Source organism: Symsagittifera roscoffensis, chromosome 1 (genome assembly GCF_963678635.1).
Source record: "Symsagittifera roscoffensis chromosome 1, txSymRosc1.1, whole genome shotgun sequence".
Lineage (NCBI taxonomy): Eukaryota > Metazoa > Xenacoelomorpha > Acoela > Convolutidae > Symsagittifera > Symsagittifera roscoffensis.
Genome location: NC_087062.1, coordinates 80,913,277 through 80,930,832, shown reverse-complemented (window position 1 = coordinate 80,930,832; position 17,556 = coordinate 80,913,277). Strand labels below are relative to the sequence as shown.

The window sequence follows — 17,556 nt, the reverse complement described above, 5'->3', positions numbered from 1 at the left end:
TCGTTGACTGTAAGATATTGTGTAATTTATTTATGACAGCTAGGACAGTTCGATCAGTCACGACGGCGAATGCATCATAATCTGGAGGTCAATGGTTCGATTACCGTAATTAGCTAATTCTTTGTTGTTTAGAGCTTCTTTTCGACCAAGTGTTAATGAACGCAATGAAGACACTTTTATAGGTCGTGATGTTTTTAAAGAGTCGATGAACATAGTTCAGACTCTTAAATAGGTCGTTATGATTTTTTTCCGGGAAAAGTAAACAAATATTTAATAAATGCAGTGCATCATACATATTAATGAATTTATGAATGCACTTGGGTGTTTGCGTTCTTTTCGAGTTCATTTAATGTCCATTTGCTGGCAGTTCGGCAAATAACGCTCTACAATTACGAACGCGGAAATGGAGCGAAAAAAAACCCGATCAATTTCTAGTTTCAAATGTGGATTTTATTTTTCAGATTTCCCAGTTGGCTGAAAAAATTACCTATTGATCCAGATTTCTCAAATTGCGTTAATATTTATCAGCAAAGTGTCAATCAAAAATTTTTCTAGCTTCAATGCCATTTATTTTGTTCTTTGAAATTCGTAGTTAATATTTTGAAGTATTTTTTTGTTTATTTGCGTTCATTGACTCTTCCAAATATATTGGCTTTTAACGTTTTCAGCGAAAAAAAGTCGAAACGGCAAAAAGTTGATTTTTTTTAGGGTTTGCTTTCGATTGTTTAAAGTTAAATTCCATTATCGAATAGCAAATGTAGAGGTCACAAAACTCGTGATTGACTTCTAATTTCAATTTTCAGATTTTTCAGTGGCTTAATATTGTTAACTATTGATCCAGTTTTCTCAAATTTTTACCTTATTTTCTTCGTATCACAAGCGATGTCATCTACTTTGCAAGATGTTGCCCGAAATTAAAACGTGTCTTCAACATAAGATAAAGAAAATGCAAGCGATATAGATTGCCACATAAAAAAATCTGATGGTTTTTGAGGTAGAACTCAATCAATTACGTCTGAAAATTCGTCGAAGCACACGTAACATTTGTAATTTACAAGTAACAAGTGTTTGAAGTTTGATGCTCATCAGTATTCAATACACGTGAGCTCGGAATCGTGTAGTGTATTAGTATGACTCAACTTTTTTGTCCGCCGAACTCGCAAAAAAGTGCTCATTTGGTGGCTCTTTTGTTATGATCACGATCTGCTGTAGCATTTCACATGTGTGCCCTTCGATACAAGATTTTAATGCTCATTTAGTGGTTGTGTTGCTTGACAAATTTTTCGCAAATTGAATATCATTCGAGACAATTTTATATGATTTTTTTGTAGATTATTTGACTTAGTGGCTTCAGCCTCATTTTCTGTCTGCTAGCTGACAATGCTTTGTTTAGTGTCGTTAGTGTTACGAAGCTCCGCTTTTCCAGTGGTTTATATCTAGATTTTTTCGATGTTTTGCTGGTTAATTAGTTATAACTTGATTTCTATCTCCCATTTTTCTTATCGAGCTTTTTTTCTCAAAATCATGTGATTAGTTTTTTTGGCAATTTATTGCTGATGGAAATTATTGGTTGAAGTTTTTTAAAGATTGGCTTAGTCGTTTTTTAGTGAAGACACTGTTTTTTGAGTAGAGACACAATAATAAAGCCGCAGTGAAGATTAATGGGCATGATAGAACAAATAAAAAAAATAGCAATTCATTTTTTTTGCTTTTGCATTGCTCTGGTTGTTTTAGTTTTGTTCTGTTAGTTTGATAGTATAATCCTGTGGGTGTTTCAGATATAAATGTACTCCAATCGAAAAATGTTTGCCCCAAATCATTCATCTGCATGTTTTCGCCACTTTTTCGTAGAAGACAGAAAACAATCAGCCTTCATTCTATATTCCTATACCACAGATCTTCATTTGAATTGATTCCGAATTGGCTAATTGATTTGGCTGCCGTAAAATTACCCATCACTTGCTTCTGTTGTATCAACATATAATTAATCGCATTCAAAACCAGGGTTTTATTTTTGATACTATTGTGTCATCAGATATAAGGGTTCCAGAGTATTGTAAGACTGTGTGACGTCATACCTACTCGCCCATAGATTGCACAATGCCAGTAGCGTACAATGTACCAGCCAGTGGAATCGGAGTGGCGTGTGCAATGCGTTGCGATACAGACCCTAGCTACTATTCGGGTTTCGACCCCTACTGGGTTAAATTGAAGCCCTCTCCGGCCCAATTCCCACACAATCAACCTCGACCAATACGCACTAGCCATCAAAGTGAGTGGGAAGCATATGTATCAGAATATATTTTATCTTCAGAAGGAAGTTCATGGACCTATAGAGTGTTGTCGAATGAGATGGATATCGACATTTCAAAAGCATTTTGTTTTCAAAACATTTTTTATTTTTCTTATTTTGTTCTTTGAAATTCGTAGTTGAGATTTTGAAGTATTTTTTTGTTTATTTGCGTTCATTGACTCTTCCAAATGTATTGGCTTTTAACGTTTTCAGCAGAAAAAAGGTCGAAACAGCAAAAAGTTGATTTTTTGGGGGGTTTGCTTTCGATTGTTTAAAGTTAAATTCCATTATCGAATAGCAAATGTAGAGGTCACAAAACTCGTGATTGACTTCTAATTTCAATTTTCAGATTTTTTAGTGGCTTAATTTGTTAACTATTGATCCCCATAAAGGGGGAGGGGGAGGAGGTGGGGGTGGGGGCGAACGTTCTCCTTTCAAGGCTTCAACCCCCTGCCTACCCATAGGGTTCCCCTTTGTACTATTTTGAGATATCTATTTATGACGACGGATCCCAAAGTTTTGCTAAAGGCGCCAATATATATTAATTTTGTGGGAGCGCGCGCCGGAAAAACGCAATTTTTTTTATCTGAGTTTTGCAAAAGGTGCTTTAAGAAGTCTTATGGCCTGTTTTCCCAAGTTTTTGCCTGCAGAGCAGAAACTTTAACCAAAACAGTCTTTTTAATGCTTTAGGAGAGCTCGGAAAATCAATTTGTGCGATCTAGAAAAGGTCGACAAAAAATTCTTTTTTTTTTCAAAAATCCGCCCTCTCGAAAAAAATCCTAGATCGGCGCTTGCTTCTGAAACACTGCACATACATTTGTCTGCCTGCATACTCAGCTGGTCTCTTTTTGCTCTACACTTTTGCCTGCAGTCTTCGAAAAAGTGATACTTGGCTGATATTTTTGATTTTTGTGTTTTCTCAAAAATTTACCTACCAAGTCTAAGATTTTGGTTTCAATGAATAGAATGGATTTGAAAAGCCCACCGTCATAAGGTGCTACGACCAATCTTTTTACACCATAAGTTATTGCCTTCTGAAATCGACGGTTTTTTGACCGTTTTCTCGATAACTATCCTGCCAAATCTGATATCATATTTTCAACCGACTCAACAGGTTGTTGGAAGCTTGCCTTTATTATTGTCTATGCCGATTTTTTAAAAAAAATAGCTATGGCCTTCAAACAAGTGAAAGTTTGAAACTTGACTTTTGAAGTTTTTTTTTTAAATTAACTCCAAAGTTACCGTACAAATTCTCAGGTCAAGCGTTCAATCGAGAAACCCGATTTTATGAATGCTTTAAGGAGAAAAACGTTACATATTTAGGAAAGTCAAGTTCTCGAAAAAATATCGATATTAAATTTTCAATTAAAATGAGTGCGGTAGATGATTTTCTCTCGATGTGGAAAAAAATTCAAAAAGTTCTGTTTTACTATTTCAATTCAATACTTCGCAACGGAAAATTAAAGACCGATGATAATAGACTGTTTCGATAATTCAATGCAACGGTCTATTTGAACTGCTATATTGAAGCAATTTTAATTGAGCAATGTTTAAATTAAAATCACTTAATGGTCTTGCACAAAATAAGACCTACATGTAGAGTACTGGGGAAAAGTTCGAATCTCTGTACAGGTCTTTTGGAGTTCTGAAGTTGCTGATTTAAAATGTAAAAAGATTGAGATTGGATGACGAGTGTGTTGCAGTGCCTGCTAGGAGTAGCAGAGTGGCCAGTGCTGGCGGTGGTCGAGGGAGACAAGACCAAGTGCAGCATAGGAGCAGAAGTGCTGTAGGAGGAGGAGGAGGACTCTCTAATAGACGATCTGTCTCTGTGGTTTACTCTTCACCCTCATCTTTCAGTTTTCAAGCTCAAGGTTAACTCAAAAGCAGACGGTTATTCCTGAGTGATAGTGGATCTTCTTTGGAGGCACTAATTTAGTCCATGCGGTTTCTGAAAGTTTCTGATAAAGAGACACTTGATTAATTTTTTTCCGTGTGTCATGGTAAAGTCTTGCATTTTAAAAATTCTATCTGCAAAAGTTTGCCTAATTAATGGTTGCTCAGGTTTTATTGTTTTTTTTATGTTCCAGATAAGGCGCTGAGTGGGACGAACAGATTGTGCAGAATGCCAGAGTATAACCCCTTTGGAGATCCTCATTTGGTAGACTACTTTGCGAGGAAGTTTGGAGTCTTAGGGGAGGATGAACCGGACATGCGCTTCACTCGCACCCGGTGAGTACATGCTTTTTTGTCTATTTTGATTAATTCATGAGATTTTTTGTAGAGTTTCACGAATCTTGCTGAGATATATGTTTTTCAGACAGCCGTATTTGAGGTTGAACAAGAGCGATAAAGTTAAATTTGTTAGGCATCTCAAAGCAAACGTGTCCTTTTAACAATTTCTCGATGAGCTTGGTCAAATGCAGCTTTTAGTTGGGCGATGCGCGGTTCTTCCTCGAAATTTTTGTCCCTCTAAAACTTGGTGGCACATTTCGCCCCTCCAACATCTTGCCTCTTAAATATCACCCATAAAGACCCGAAAAGAAGTGGTGGGGCGAAATGTGTGAGGGGGCCAAATAAATTGAAACTTTAAATAGGGCGAAACTTGCCTGGTTTGTTTAAATCAGCGCATGTCTATATATGTTGTTGCTCGAAGTATGAGTTGGTATTTTTCTTCAACCTGCAGAAGGAGGCGGCGCTATTCGGACGACGACAGAGATAGAGTGGACAGGGCACACAGTGTTGGGGGAAAGGGGGCGAAGAGGGAGAGGAAGGAGAAGAAAAAGACAGAGTACAGAGTGACTCTGGTCACAGGACATCAGCCACATGCAGGCACATCTGCCAACGTGAGTAGAAAAGACCTAATTGAAGCAGTGGTCATCATCATGGCCATGATTTATACCGGCAATGTCTCATATAGTATATCTCTTTTTTTTTGGCTCGAGCACTGAACTATGGCGTAGGGTTACAATTTTTGCCGTTTTCTAATCCTCTTCATTTGAATTTTAGTGTTGAAAACCTTGTCTTAATGCAATGAAATTTTTCATGGTGAATAAGCTAACTATTGTGAACACATTGGTTTGTCATACTTACTTTGTAACATCACGTATTCAGTCTTAACAACGCGTAATACAACTAAAAAACTGGAAAATTTGAACTGTGTGTGGAGGGGGGGTGGAAAAGTCCGATTTTTCACCTAATTCAATCGTGCTTTCTAAAAAAAAAAATGACAGGTAGTTAAGACTAACAAGATTTCGATTTTTCAATTTTCCCTTAGTCATTTTTTAACCAGTATGGTCAGAACATTCTGTGCTAGATGCACAGTAATCGGCTATCCTTGTCCCATTGTTTAAACCCATTACGTTAATCTTTTTAAAATTAATTGAGGTAACAACTTGTCCTAATTAGGATAAATTTGTCATTTCCGTGTTACGTTTCCGCATATTATAAATCAGAGGTAGACCAGAAACAGAATTCAAAACTAAGCTTAATATCATTTCTGCACACTGGTGCCTGTACTGTCGCAGCACTGGCTCATATGGCAGCTTTCATTTTGTTTTGATGGGTTATAAAGTGTTTTTTCGACAAAAAAAATTGTCATTTTACGTAAGTGTTGAAAAGTTAACGCGAAGTCATTACAAGGCGCACTTTGTAAAATGATTCATTTTCGAAAGGTGCATTTTCTATGTTATTTAAGTTTCGGTTCCGATCAACTGTTTTGTGTTTGCTTATGAAGTATCAAAACGGAACCAACCATTTTGTTTGCAAGAAGTGATTTAACTCTTATTTTCTCCAATTGAGTGTCTTCTGCATTTCAGATTTTTGTCAGGCTTATTGGGGCGGAAGGAAAGATGCCAAAGTACAGACAGTTAGTTCAAACTAGAGAGGGGTCGAGAAAGCAAAAGAAACGCCGAGATGAGACGGCTGACAGACTGATGTACAAGAGGAGCAGCAGGGGAGGAGACAGGGAGCGAGAGAGAGGAAGGGATGAGAGAGTTTATCTAGGTCCCTCCTCCAAACACACTTTCACAATCAAACACAAGGAACTAGGAGAGCTGCAAACTTTGGCAATCAAGGTGCGATTCCTTATCATCATGTTAGCTCTCGGTCTCTAATATGATAGTCGGGTTTGGTTTCTAACAGCCCCATGATGACTTTTCTTTTGTCAGTGCTTTTTTAATAAGCAACAATGTAGCGTGTGTTCCATAAGTGAAAAGAATCGTTGCTGTGTTAGCGAAATTGAGAAGTGATGAAGCTGGAGGGACTTAGCGATGTTGCCTCATTGGTGATGTGAATGATTATATTTTGGCAATTTTTTGCCCTTTGGTTTTAGACGCTATAATGACTAATTTTCTGACTTTATTATGACTTATAGCCTGACGCACTAGTGATTTTGTTGTGTAGCACGATGGAGAGGACAAAGATGATGATTGGTTCCTGAAGGAAGTAGTTGTGAGGTGTCAGACATCATCAGCCACTTCGCCTTCGAGGCAGCGTCAGCAGAAGAAGTGGAGATTTCCCTGTGACAAATGGCTATCACTCTACCGACCTCCAGATTTCCAGGCGTCTCGCAAGCTAACTGCAATCCCTGTGGAAAGTCTACATAAAACAGGTTTGATTGTCCTATTGAAAATATCTCAGGAAGAATTGGGTGATATATTACAATAAAAGGCAGAATTGCTTTCAACTAGTCTTTACAAAAAAAAAATTGTCCCAGCGGGAATCGAACCCGGACAGGGTCAAATGTGTTAGCCACATGCTACCCAGTCAGTCTGCTAAAATGCAGGAATGGAGATTTTATTAATCAACTCAGACTTCTTAATATTTAGCATTAATGAGGCAAAAAGACATGAAACAACTGCTGTAAGCGCAAATGCATGAAACAACTGCTGTAGAATAGGTCTTCTCGGTTATGAGTTGGGTTTTTTACCCTTGAGATATGTAAATGAGTTTGTTCACAGAATGGTCGATTTGTAGGGGTAATTAATTTCAAGACCTGCTCAATTTTTTGAAAGTTCAAGTTAAAGAATCGTCGTTTACGTAGTAAATATGTGGGGTCCGTTTTTGGCAGTAACTCTTATTCTAATAAATTTTTTGAAAAAACGTTGGAACTTTTTTCGATTCTTGTTTTTCGGCCTAGATTCCCTCGGCTCATTTTCCGTTTTTTTTAAAATAACATTTATAGTATGTTAGTTTTTTATCGGCTTAGTTTGCAAAGCATGGCTTTTAGTACGATTGAAATGTTTTTACTCTTGTTGAAAGATCTGTATTTTGTCATTGTACCATGTCTGATTTCGAGTAATTTTATTTTTTTCTTTATTTTAAACCGTTCGGCCTATGGTTTATCAGCTTAGTAACGTATATTGCGTAGTTTTGCGCAAAATCAGTAACTATGAAAATGTAACTCTCTGTAACTGTTCTCTTCGAAGATGTCAGACTGGATAGTACGTGGCTAAACCATCTGACTATAATCTCTTATGCCCCGGTTGGAACCAAATTTTTTTTGCTCAGCTGAGTAAAATCATTTGGATCTACCACGTATTGTAATGTGTCACCAAAATCGATGAAAATGAGATAAAATTCATTAATGTGAATATGTTTTGAAAATTTGTGAGTTTTCTTTTGTCCATAACTCGGAACAATTTGTTCGAAACAACAGATTTCTGTCGAATTTTTTAGGTGTTTTTTTCGTTATATGTTCTGACGTTGACATTGTTTTTTGGTTGTCAGACTACGAAGTGGTGGTGAAAACGGCAGATGTTAGTGAGGGAGGCACATCTGCCAACGTGTTCCTCACTCTCTACAGTGAGCAGAGAAGCACCCCCCGTCTGCAACTGGTGAGAGCAGACAGAAAAAGTGATCTTCTCAGGGGATCAGAATCAACCTTCCGACTACAGTCAGTTCTAGCAGTGGGCGAGATTGTCAAAATTAAGTGAGTGTTCCAATATTTGTCTCTCTCACACGCGAAATTTTTTATGGCGTGAATTCATTTTTTTCGTAGTAATTTTCTTTGAATAATGAGTCTTTCGTTTCAAGGGTGCCTATGCTTCGGTAACTGCCTACAGCTTGCTATGCTTAGTTGGGAAAATTTCATAATGAAAAAATTAATTATGGAGCAGATTGTGAGCGAAATGTGTGTTGTACTAAATGTAAGATGATCGTGGCTCTGGTACTAAAAAATTGAAGTGATTAGGAACCGGCTACTGCTTCTCCTGCCTTTCGATGTCCTTATTGGGTGTCGGTATATGCGTCTGATACTTTCTCTCTTGTAGCATCTGACATAGGGACAGGTGATAACAACAGAACACAGTACACGAGTCGTTCACTGAAGTGTCATAGATTCCGTAACTTTTCCTCATCTCCGTCCGAGTGTCAGAAAGAAGGGCCGTCCGGGCAAGTATACAAACTGTGCAGATGATGGCCAACACACAAACTAGGAGAACAACAGTGGTCCAACTGAGAGCTCCGGGCCACATGCAGTAAAAGAGCACGAGAAACAATAGGATTCCTGGAGCACATAATTTAAATTAAAAATCAGTTGTTTGTTTCCGGAAAAGGTGTTCATCATGAAATAAGTTTCAATGTAATAACGTTCTGACGAAGCCTGGATCTAGTTCAAGACTGAATAATTGTTCATTTTGGCATAGGTAAAGGATGAAGAAAACAGCGTTCTAAAATATAAAAATTCAAACCACCCCTTGCTTAACAAAAGAGTCAACCGATCCTAATTAATTTTCCGACGATGATGATGATGTTTATCAGCATCTGTGGGTTCTTTCTACTTTTAGACAATTGTTCATAAAAAGTATATAATACCTAGAATGAGCGGCAGAATGAACATGGCCATTGCGCCTGCCGCCATCCTGCTACCCTTGTTCTGTTTGATCAGGTAGGCCTCTGCTAAACATGGAGCCATCAAGACCAGCACGCTGTAGGAGACGTCGTTGTAGAACTGCAGCAAGCCGAATTTCCATCTGAAATTTGTTCATCAGAATTATTATACTTTTCGGCCCAGTTTTTTGTGGATCTCGTTAAGCGTTTCTTCTCTATGGTTCCTAGTAAAGTTTCAGGACTTATCCAACGGTTAAAATCTACGAATTATCTATATTGTGTGAGTATCAAATCTTTTTGCAATACATGAAAAGCGTATTCGATTGAAATGTTAGCGCTCGGAAAACACGCGTATCAACAAAACCAAACCAGGAAAGCCGGTTACTGTGCAAGTAGCTCAGAATGTTACGATAATAGTTTTTTCAAAGTATTGTTGTTTTTGCGTTGTGTGTGATAAACGCAGCTGAAAAAACTAGGGATTAGGTAAATTCGACAGCTATATTAAAGTAAGCAAATTGATAAACAATTTTTGTAGAAAAGTTACTTGAAAAACGATTTTTTTTTTCAGGTTTTGCAGTTTTTTGAGTTTTTGCAAATTTTGATCCCAATGGTCGGAACAACAAATCAGTTCTAAGGCATATTATTTTTTGTGGAAAAAAGGAAAAGCGAGTGTGAGAACTGAATAATTGGAATACTAACTGTTTGATTTCGTCTTCCTGGTCTGCGTTCTGATCTTTGTCTCCGCCTGATTGTCCTGCTTGCTCATCGAAAGTCACCTCCTTTACTGGGTTCTGTCTCCAGGATTCCTGGAGCAAAGAGTTTGAATTAAAAATTATTATGAAATCAATTTCATTGTAATAACGTTCTGACAAAGCCTGGATCTAGTTCAAGACTGAATAAATGTACATTTTGGCATAGGTAAAGTATAGAGAAAATATAGTTCTAAAATATAAAAAAACTTTACTGGTTTCTGAGTGGAGATGTTAGTTGATGAGGAACACCATTTCTCCACCACCACCTAAAACAAACCAGTCTAAATAGATTGTCTTTGCCGAATCCTAGTGACTGTTATGCTGTTGAAACATTACGTTACGAGTTGGCTGTATGAATAACCTTAGGTTTTTGGTAGTGATGTAATTTGACTTAACTTCTGCAACATGGCATTATTTAACATATAGGTTTGGCTATTTGAATTTGAGAAAGCGGCTCACTTGAGAAAGTGAATGTATGGAAAACGGCGAGTTTGATACCTCTTCATCTGATGTCGAGTAGTGGCTACTGCTACAACTGCTGCTGCAACTCAATTCTTCCACCCCCAACCCAACCGCCCCTTGCCCACCGCCTGCTTTCCCTTTCGCCTTGGCAGCTGCGGCTGCTGCTGCAGCAACTGGATTATAGCCGGGATGACGACTGTTGAAGTGGTGTTGATGCTGATACTTGTGGTCTTGTCGCCTATTCTTGCTCCGTTTGTTGAGTCTCCGGTTACCGGACGCTAAAGAGGTGGAAGAGGACTGAAAGTTGTGCTGCTGGCTGATATTGTTCATCTGACCTGCTGGTTGTTTTCGAATGTCCGCGGCGCATAAATCGTCACCCATGCTGGCTTCTTTTTTTGTTCAGATCTACGATTTCGAATTCAAAAACAATTCTCTGTTATTCTACTGTGCAGTCTGCAAACTAAGTGACCGCCCAGTTGTCGGCGAAATTGTATAACGTCGGTGTAAGGTAAGACCAGTGTGGATGGTGTGATGGTTTCGATTTGAGTATTTTAATTGTTCCCAACTGACTGATTTTAATTGTAGTTCGAGACATAATGAGTTTGATTAAATGAGAAGGACAAGACAAAGAGAAGACTTTAGCTAGACTGAGAGTGACAATAGACTGATGTCTGAGTTCTTGTTGACATCCTTCCTGCAGTGCTGTCATCTCTGAAACAAATCATTCTTTTCCTATTCATAGTTGACAAAATTAAATTCAGTTGGTTCACAATTATTACAATGAGAAGAGGAAAATCGAATCAACAAAATGATCTTTTTGTCAATAAGTATCCATCAAATTATGTCGATTGTCTGCAATAACAGATTTGTTGAAAAGCTACCGATAGTTGTTACTCATCAGTCGGCATTTGAAAGTAATCCCTGACATTTTCGGGTTCTCTTTTGAATTGAAAAAGGCTGTCACGGTACACAAGTCAAGATTAGTTCTCTGTTTTACATGTTAAAACCCTCTCGGTCGGATCAAAGAGCATTGGAGCCAAAGAACTGTAATTTCACTGCGCCATAAAAACGCTCTTGTGATTTGATCATGTAATTCTTTTTATTGAAGTTCGCGAAAGGGTTTTTTTTTTGAAAGCTTTCAGCTGGTCAAATGGGCGAATGATGTAGCCTGCTTCCACGTATACCAAAAAGTTTAAACTCTAACACGATCTATGAAAATCGGTTTAAATTTGGTAGCAACGATTAAACAAGCCAGTTCACTTTTCGTTTCATCATAATGTCCATATTGTAGATTGGAGCACGACAACAGTGGATGGAGTGGCAGTTGGTGCGTGGCGTCTGTTTCTATTGTGGACCTAAGTGACCCATTACGTCACTCTTACCTGGCAAAGATCCCCTCAGCCGGAGACTTGAACTGGCTGTGTAAAAAGAGGGGAGACAAACAGACGTTCAAACTGTTCCCCTGTCACCACTCATCGTCCAATGGGCTCTCAGGCTAGATTTTAAACACGCATTTTTACGCTTATGAGATTGAATGTCTTGTGATTAGTAACTCTATTTACAGTTTTTTTCCTCTAAACAAGATTCTTACAAATCTGTAAGAAAAGCGTGCAGATTCGCGTGCAGCCTGACTTAATTTTTTTCTTGAAAATTCAATTAAAAAAATAAAACTATCGAGGTTCATATTAGGTAGTAATCCATTTCAATGAAACTAATTGGAAAAATGAAGTTTTTTTTCGGATTCGTGGTTTTCGTCCTAATTTTTTCGGCTCGTTTTCCCTTTGTTTTTCACTTGCAAACTGTAAGATCTGGGATGGTTGTTAATCGGCATGCTTTCGTAGACTTCTTTTCTGATTATTTTTTGTAAGTTTTTCTCTTTTTTGAAGTCAACAACGCTGATTTAGGATTTGTTTTGCTTTAATAATTTACTTACGTCAGCTCTTCTTGTGAAGTTCGGGTGGCAGAACAATTTCTTACGTTTCTGATGTTTCAAGAGATCAGAAAAGTTTCTTTCGGATTTTAAAACTATTCCGTTTTTGGCTTAGTGGGGGTCGACCCAATTTTTGTTGGCTTGGTTGCCGCTTATTTATTGATTATCATGACTTAATTAACGATGTTTTTGAACTCCGTTTGAGACAAACGTGTAATAACGATGTAAGTTTTGTAACTTTTTTTCCCGTAATTTTTCAACTTTTTTAAAATAACTTTGTTTAAAATCCGTTTGTCACACTGCGTTCCTTTTTTTCTTTTTACACTGTTATTACACCTGCGAAGGAAAGTGTATTTGTACGAACTTTCTTTTTTTTCCAGCCTAAGTCGCAAATAAAAATGTTTTGAATCCGTAGCCTGCGGTAGCAGTATAATATCATATGAGCTTGGACATTTCATCAGCTAAAATTTAACACAGCTGATGCTTTTTTAGTTCATCAAATAAAATGAGAAAAAATATTTGATTCAAACAACAATACAATGATAAAAAAACTCAATATCAGAAATTTCTAACTCGGTGTATCTCGCAATTTTTTTGAAATGTTTAATTTATACATAATTTGGCTTTCTGCTTTCGAACTTATTACATGCAAAATTGTGTCTTTTCGTATTTGGTGTTACTGTTGCTGCATCGAATCGGTATTTTATTAGAATATGAAGCTGCGTTATTGGTGGCTAGTTTTTGGAGAATTTAAGCAGCCGTGGCTGAGTGGTTAGAGCGTGAAATTCAAATTTGCCAGGTCGCAGATTCGATTCCCACGCGTAGCCGAGTTTTTGCTAATTCGAGGCTTATCTATTGTATATTTAAATGCAGGCTTCACTATCTCGCCATGTTTAAGCTTTTTTAACGTATTATTTTTGCATGTTTAAGCTATATCGTATATTGCAATGGTTAAGATTTTTTTTCGATTTTCCAATTTGATTTTAGTGGTTATTTTACCGAGTTGAAGTTAAGCAGCCCAATATCGAATTAGGGCTTGCGAATTTGGCCTCTAATTTTGAATGCCCGAATCATTTTAGTTAACGAGATAAGACGGTTTTTGAGATTTTTCCAAAAATTTTCAGAAATTTCAAATAACAAAATAATTTACAAAACTAGAAGTTCCCAACCCTGTAGTTGGGTGCTGTTGGAGTACTCTAAGGAGTAACAAATCTTGCTTCCAAATATGACTGTCCTAATCCTTGTAGTTTTCGAGATATGACGTTTTTTGTGATTTTTTAAAACAATTTTCAGAAAACTTAAATTAATTTTTTTTCGCTAAATCTGAAATTCTCAACCCTGTAGTTGGGTCCTGTCAGAGTAATCTCAAAGATTGCGAATCTTGCCTCCAAATATGATTGCTCAATTCTTTGTAGTTTTCGAGATATGACGTTTTTTGTGATTTTTTCAAAATTTTTCTGAAAACTTAAATTATTATTAGTTTTTAAAAATCTGAAATTCCCAACCTTGTAGTTAGGTCCTGTCGGAGTACTCTCAAAGATTGCGAATCTTGCCTCCAAGTATGATTGCTCAATTCTTTGTAGTTTTCGAGATATGACGTTTTTTGTGATTTTTTCAAAATTTTTCTGAAAACTTAAATTATTATTAGTTTTTAAAAATCTGAAATTCCCAACCCTTTAGTTAGGTCCTGTCGGAGTACTCTCAAAGATTGCGAATCTTGACTCCAAGTATGACTGCTCAATTCTTTGTAGTTTTCGAGATATGACGTTTTTTTGCGATTTTTTCAAAATTTTTCAGAAAACATGAATTATTTCTATTCTTTAAAAATCTGAAATTCCCAACCCTGTAGTTAGGTCCTGTCAAAGTACTCTCAAGGATTGCGAATCTTGCCTCTAATTATCACTGCTCAATTCTTTGTAGTTTTCGAGATGTGACGTTTTTTGTGATTTTTTTAAAATTTTCAGAAAGTTTAAATTAATTTTTTTTCAAAATTTGAAATTCCCAACTATAGTTCGGTGTTGTCAGGGTACTCTAAAGAGTTGCAAATCTTGCCACATGCGACTGCTAAACGCGAATGCTCAAATGCTTTTAGTTTCTTTCGTTAAATAGGACGTTTTTTTCAATTTTTTTTTTCGGGAATCTTATGTTTAAAAAAATTCACAAAATTTTGGATTCCTAACCCTATAGTAGGGTGCTCTCAGGGACTCTCAGTGGTTGCAAATCTGGCTTCCAAATTTCTCCAGAGGCCCATTAAGTTTTCGAGATGACGCTTTCAAAATGGGAATTTAAAAAAAATTTAAAAGTTCGAAATTACCAACCCTGTAATTGGGTGCAGTCAGAGTACACTAAAAGTTTGCAGATGTTGTTTGCAATATATGCGGTTTTTTTCATCCGTTGTCGAAAAATTTCGAAGAACCGAAGGTGCGTTAATTGCTAGTTTCTTTCTTATTTCACTTGATAGAGCTGTTTTTGGTCGTGTTCTCGTAAGTGTTTGCGAAGCGCAGCTTTGCTTCTGTGTAAGCACTTTCACTTGTATCGCAAGTGATCCGCTTCGCCTCTGTGTATGACTATTTAATATCAATTGTGTTTCATGTTGGTTGTGAATTGACAAACTACGATTTGTTATTATTGCAGTAGTTATTGGGCCGAAAAAGTGTCGGTTTATTGACCTCATTTTGCGTCGTTTGACGCGCGAAAAAATTGCTTATTCGTGTGCGTGTTTAGGGTATTGAATTAAAGTTTTTTTGCGAAATTTTTTAAACTGGTTCATGTTTCAGTTGTATCGCAAGTGATCTGAAGCTTCGCTTCGTCTCTGCGCATATGCTGCATTTCAAACAATCGTACAATTAGGATGTCGAATCGGGTTATTTCGAATCCATTTTTTACCAAGCTTGCACTTCAGCTTTTGCATGCGCAGTATTAGTTTTTGACGGCCAGAAGGGCTTGGTTGTTCGTTTTCTGCAAGATGTTAAGTCTTTTTGTTCTGACCATTGAAAATGGGGAGGAACTTTGTATTCGGGTGTGTTCCAGTTTTTGCTCTTTTTTGCTAACGCAAAGTGAAGTACCACAAAATAATCATTTAACTGGGTTGAGTGATATATATTAAAGCCCCTGCAGTCATGCTTTGACCGATATAGAAAGTGTTCTAAAAAATCCCAATGTCGAGAAAAACGGGTTTGACGTTTTTGATTATTCGTCTCATTTCGAGCAGGTAAAGCGAGTCTTATTATAGAAAGGTACTCGCAGATTGGCTGTGAATAAGCCATGAATTTTTTTATTCAAGCCGCGAAAAATTTAGGAAATTAGGCTATCTAAGTTTGTTAGCGCCATCTTATGAATAAAAAATTTTATAAATTCAAAAAATTTCTGCAAAAATAACTGCGCACGACAAACCGAAATTAATTTTAAAAAATACTTTTTTGTAAGTGTTTTAGGAATGTGGTAGGAACTTTCTGTGCTACTTGCTTAGCAACTGGCTATCCTTGCTTAAACTTGTGGTCGGTTTTAGGTGAGACGCTCCTGTTATTCTAGTTCTACCGAAATAAACGTTTTTGAAGGTGCAGAAAAAGTTTTTAATGACGTCTGATGCCCTTAAAGTTTGTGAAATTATTTTTTATGCTTTCGAAAGCAAGTGTTTTGAATCGGGTTAGACTCTTTGCCGTAAACAATTTTTCTTATAAATCTTTTTTGATTTTCTTTTTAGCTTTCTTATGGAACCTTAAAAACTTGCAGGTTCGTTCCCGCTTGGGCTATAGGAAATAAGCTTGCCTTTTCACCCTTAGGTCTGGGATTCGGGTCCAGGCCGGACCTTGCTTTTTTCAGTATAAAACTTTTTTTCAGAAAAATTTAATTGTCGGAGTTTCGTTTGTCTGCTCATGTTTTGTCGGCTTAGTTGCAAATGTTGTTCGGTGTAGCTTCAAGGGGGACTTAAAACATTGTTCAAAAGGTTCAAGTTTTTTAATTAATTTTTTCATGTCTTATTTTTGTTTGTTATATCTCAATTGCAATTTCCACCGATTTTAGTATAATATCAGTTTTTAGTTTTAGTTTTCTCGTTTTCTATATACCCGGTTTCATATGTAAAATATCAGTTTTAGTTTTGGTTTTCTCGTTTTCTGTATACCCGGTTTCAAATGGTATGGCATATACTATATCGGCTCATTGGGCTCATATTGCGTCGTTTGATGAGCAAACAAATTTCTTTCCTACATCTTTACTGATTTTTAAGTTTTGTTTTGAGGCTATTTAACAGTCAATTGACTCACTTGGCATGTTTTTGTCTTAAAATAAAATTTATAGAAGATAAAGATATAAAAATTTTCTAATTTCTAATTTTGCGACATGAAATTTTTTTAACTGAGTATCTTTTGTCTTATTTTCTGTCGTGTAGTTTTTCATGCTACGTTTTTGATGTGTTACAGTGTCGCGGAGCTCTGCTTCGCCTATGTGTATTAATTTGTGATTAGTATTTGTATAATGTTTGAGAAAATGAAGAAGAGTACTTGAATGAGTTTTGCTTACAATATCCGTATAGGTTTTACAACATAATTAATTGTCTTTTCTTCCAGAGCAAATGCACATTACAAAGAAGGTGGAGATGTTTGAAAGTGAAGTAAAACTGAATATTTTTAAAGTCAATAATGGGACAGTCAACCAATGCACCCGCTATTGCGGGTTAAGGACCCATAATACAATATTTTCTTAATTTCATGAAGTATTAGTCTGAAATGATATCTTTATTAGTTCAACTGTTTTGACATTTTGGCTTATTTTGACATGTTGCAGGAGCAGCACAAGTGTGTAAATACAGAGTTGTTCTGAATACGGGGAGCGGAAAGGGCAGTGGGACTAGTGCCAATGTCTTCCTCACTCTGTTCGGTTCCCAGGGAGACACCGGGGAACACAATCTGAGAAAGATGAAGCCCAACGCATTCTCCAAGGGCAGGTGAGCCTAGATCAATTTCAAACAAGTTCCATAAAGTGCTTTTTTCAGTGTCTTTTTAACAGCTCAATTTGTTGACTTTCTTCTCGGTGCATGTATTATAGTTGGGTCCCTGAAAAAAAAAAGAAACATAAATCAAAAGTCCTGTGATTTTTGAGGAACTTTGAAAAACACAAAAAAAAGACAAATACTCGCCATGTTTCCGAAGATTTGAAGCTCGAAATTAATTCTTCGTGGACCTATCTAAGTTTTAGGGACCCAACTATCATAATTTTACTTTTTTTGTCTTACTTCAACCTGCTAATCGCGATTCTGTTTTGCTATTATAATTGCTGTTTACACAATCGAT

At 36.8% G+C, this 17,556-nt stretch overlaps 1 protein-coding gene and 1 long non-coding RNA gene across 4 annotated transcripts in view; one reads left to right on the top strand and one right to left on the bottom strand.

The window, feature by feature from the left end:
- The first annotated feature begins 1,782 nt into the window (after window positions 1-1,782).
- The window catches only part of LOC134850819 (lipoxygenase homology domain-containing protein 1-like), a 71,940-nt gene continuing 56,166 nt past the window's right edge, over window positions 1,783-17,556 (top strand). For all 3 annotated transcript variants that reach the window (XM_063866627.1, XM_063866626.1, XM_063866625.1), the window contains exons 1-9: window positions 1,783-2,272; window positions 3,997-4,164; window positions 4,381-4,522; window positions 4,977-5,136; window positions 6,109-6,366; window positions 6,695-6,902; window positions 8,021-8,222; window positions 11,627-11,829; window positions 17,051-17,210. In XM_063866627.1, coding sequence (XP_063722697.1) covers window positions 2,101-2,272; window positions 3,997-4,164; window positions 4,381-4,522; window positions 4,977-5,136; window positions 6,109-6,366; window positions 6,695-6,902; window positions 8,021-8,222; window positions 11,627-11,829; window positions 17,051-17,210 — 1,673 coding nt within the window. In that variant the 5' untranslated portion in view covers window positions 1,783-2,100. The remainder of the gene's footprint in view (window positions 2,273-3,996; window positions 4,165-4,380; window positions 4,523-4,976; window positions 5,137-6,108; window positions 6,367-6,694; window positions 6,903-8,020; window positions 8,223-11,626; window positions 11,830-17,050; window positions 17,211-17,556) is intronic.
- Window positions 9,184-10,211, bottom strand: LOC134850855 (uncharacterized). The gene is made up of 3 exons (XR_010164202.1): window positions 10,086-10,211; window positions 9,821-9,927; window positions 9,184-9,264 (listed from the first exon to the last, which is right to left on the bottom strand). It is a non-coding gene; the product is annotated as an uncharacterized LOC134850855 (long non-coding RNA).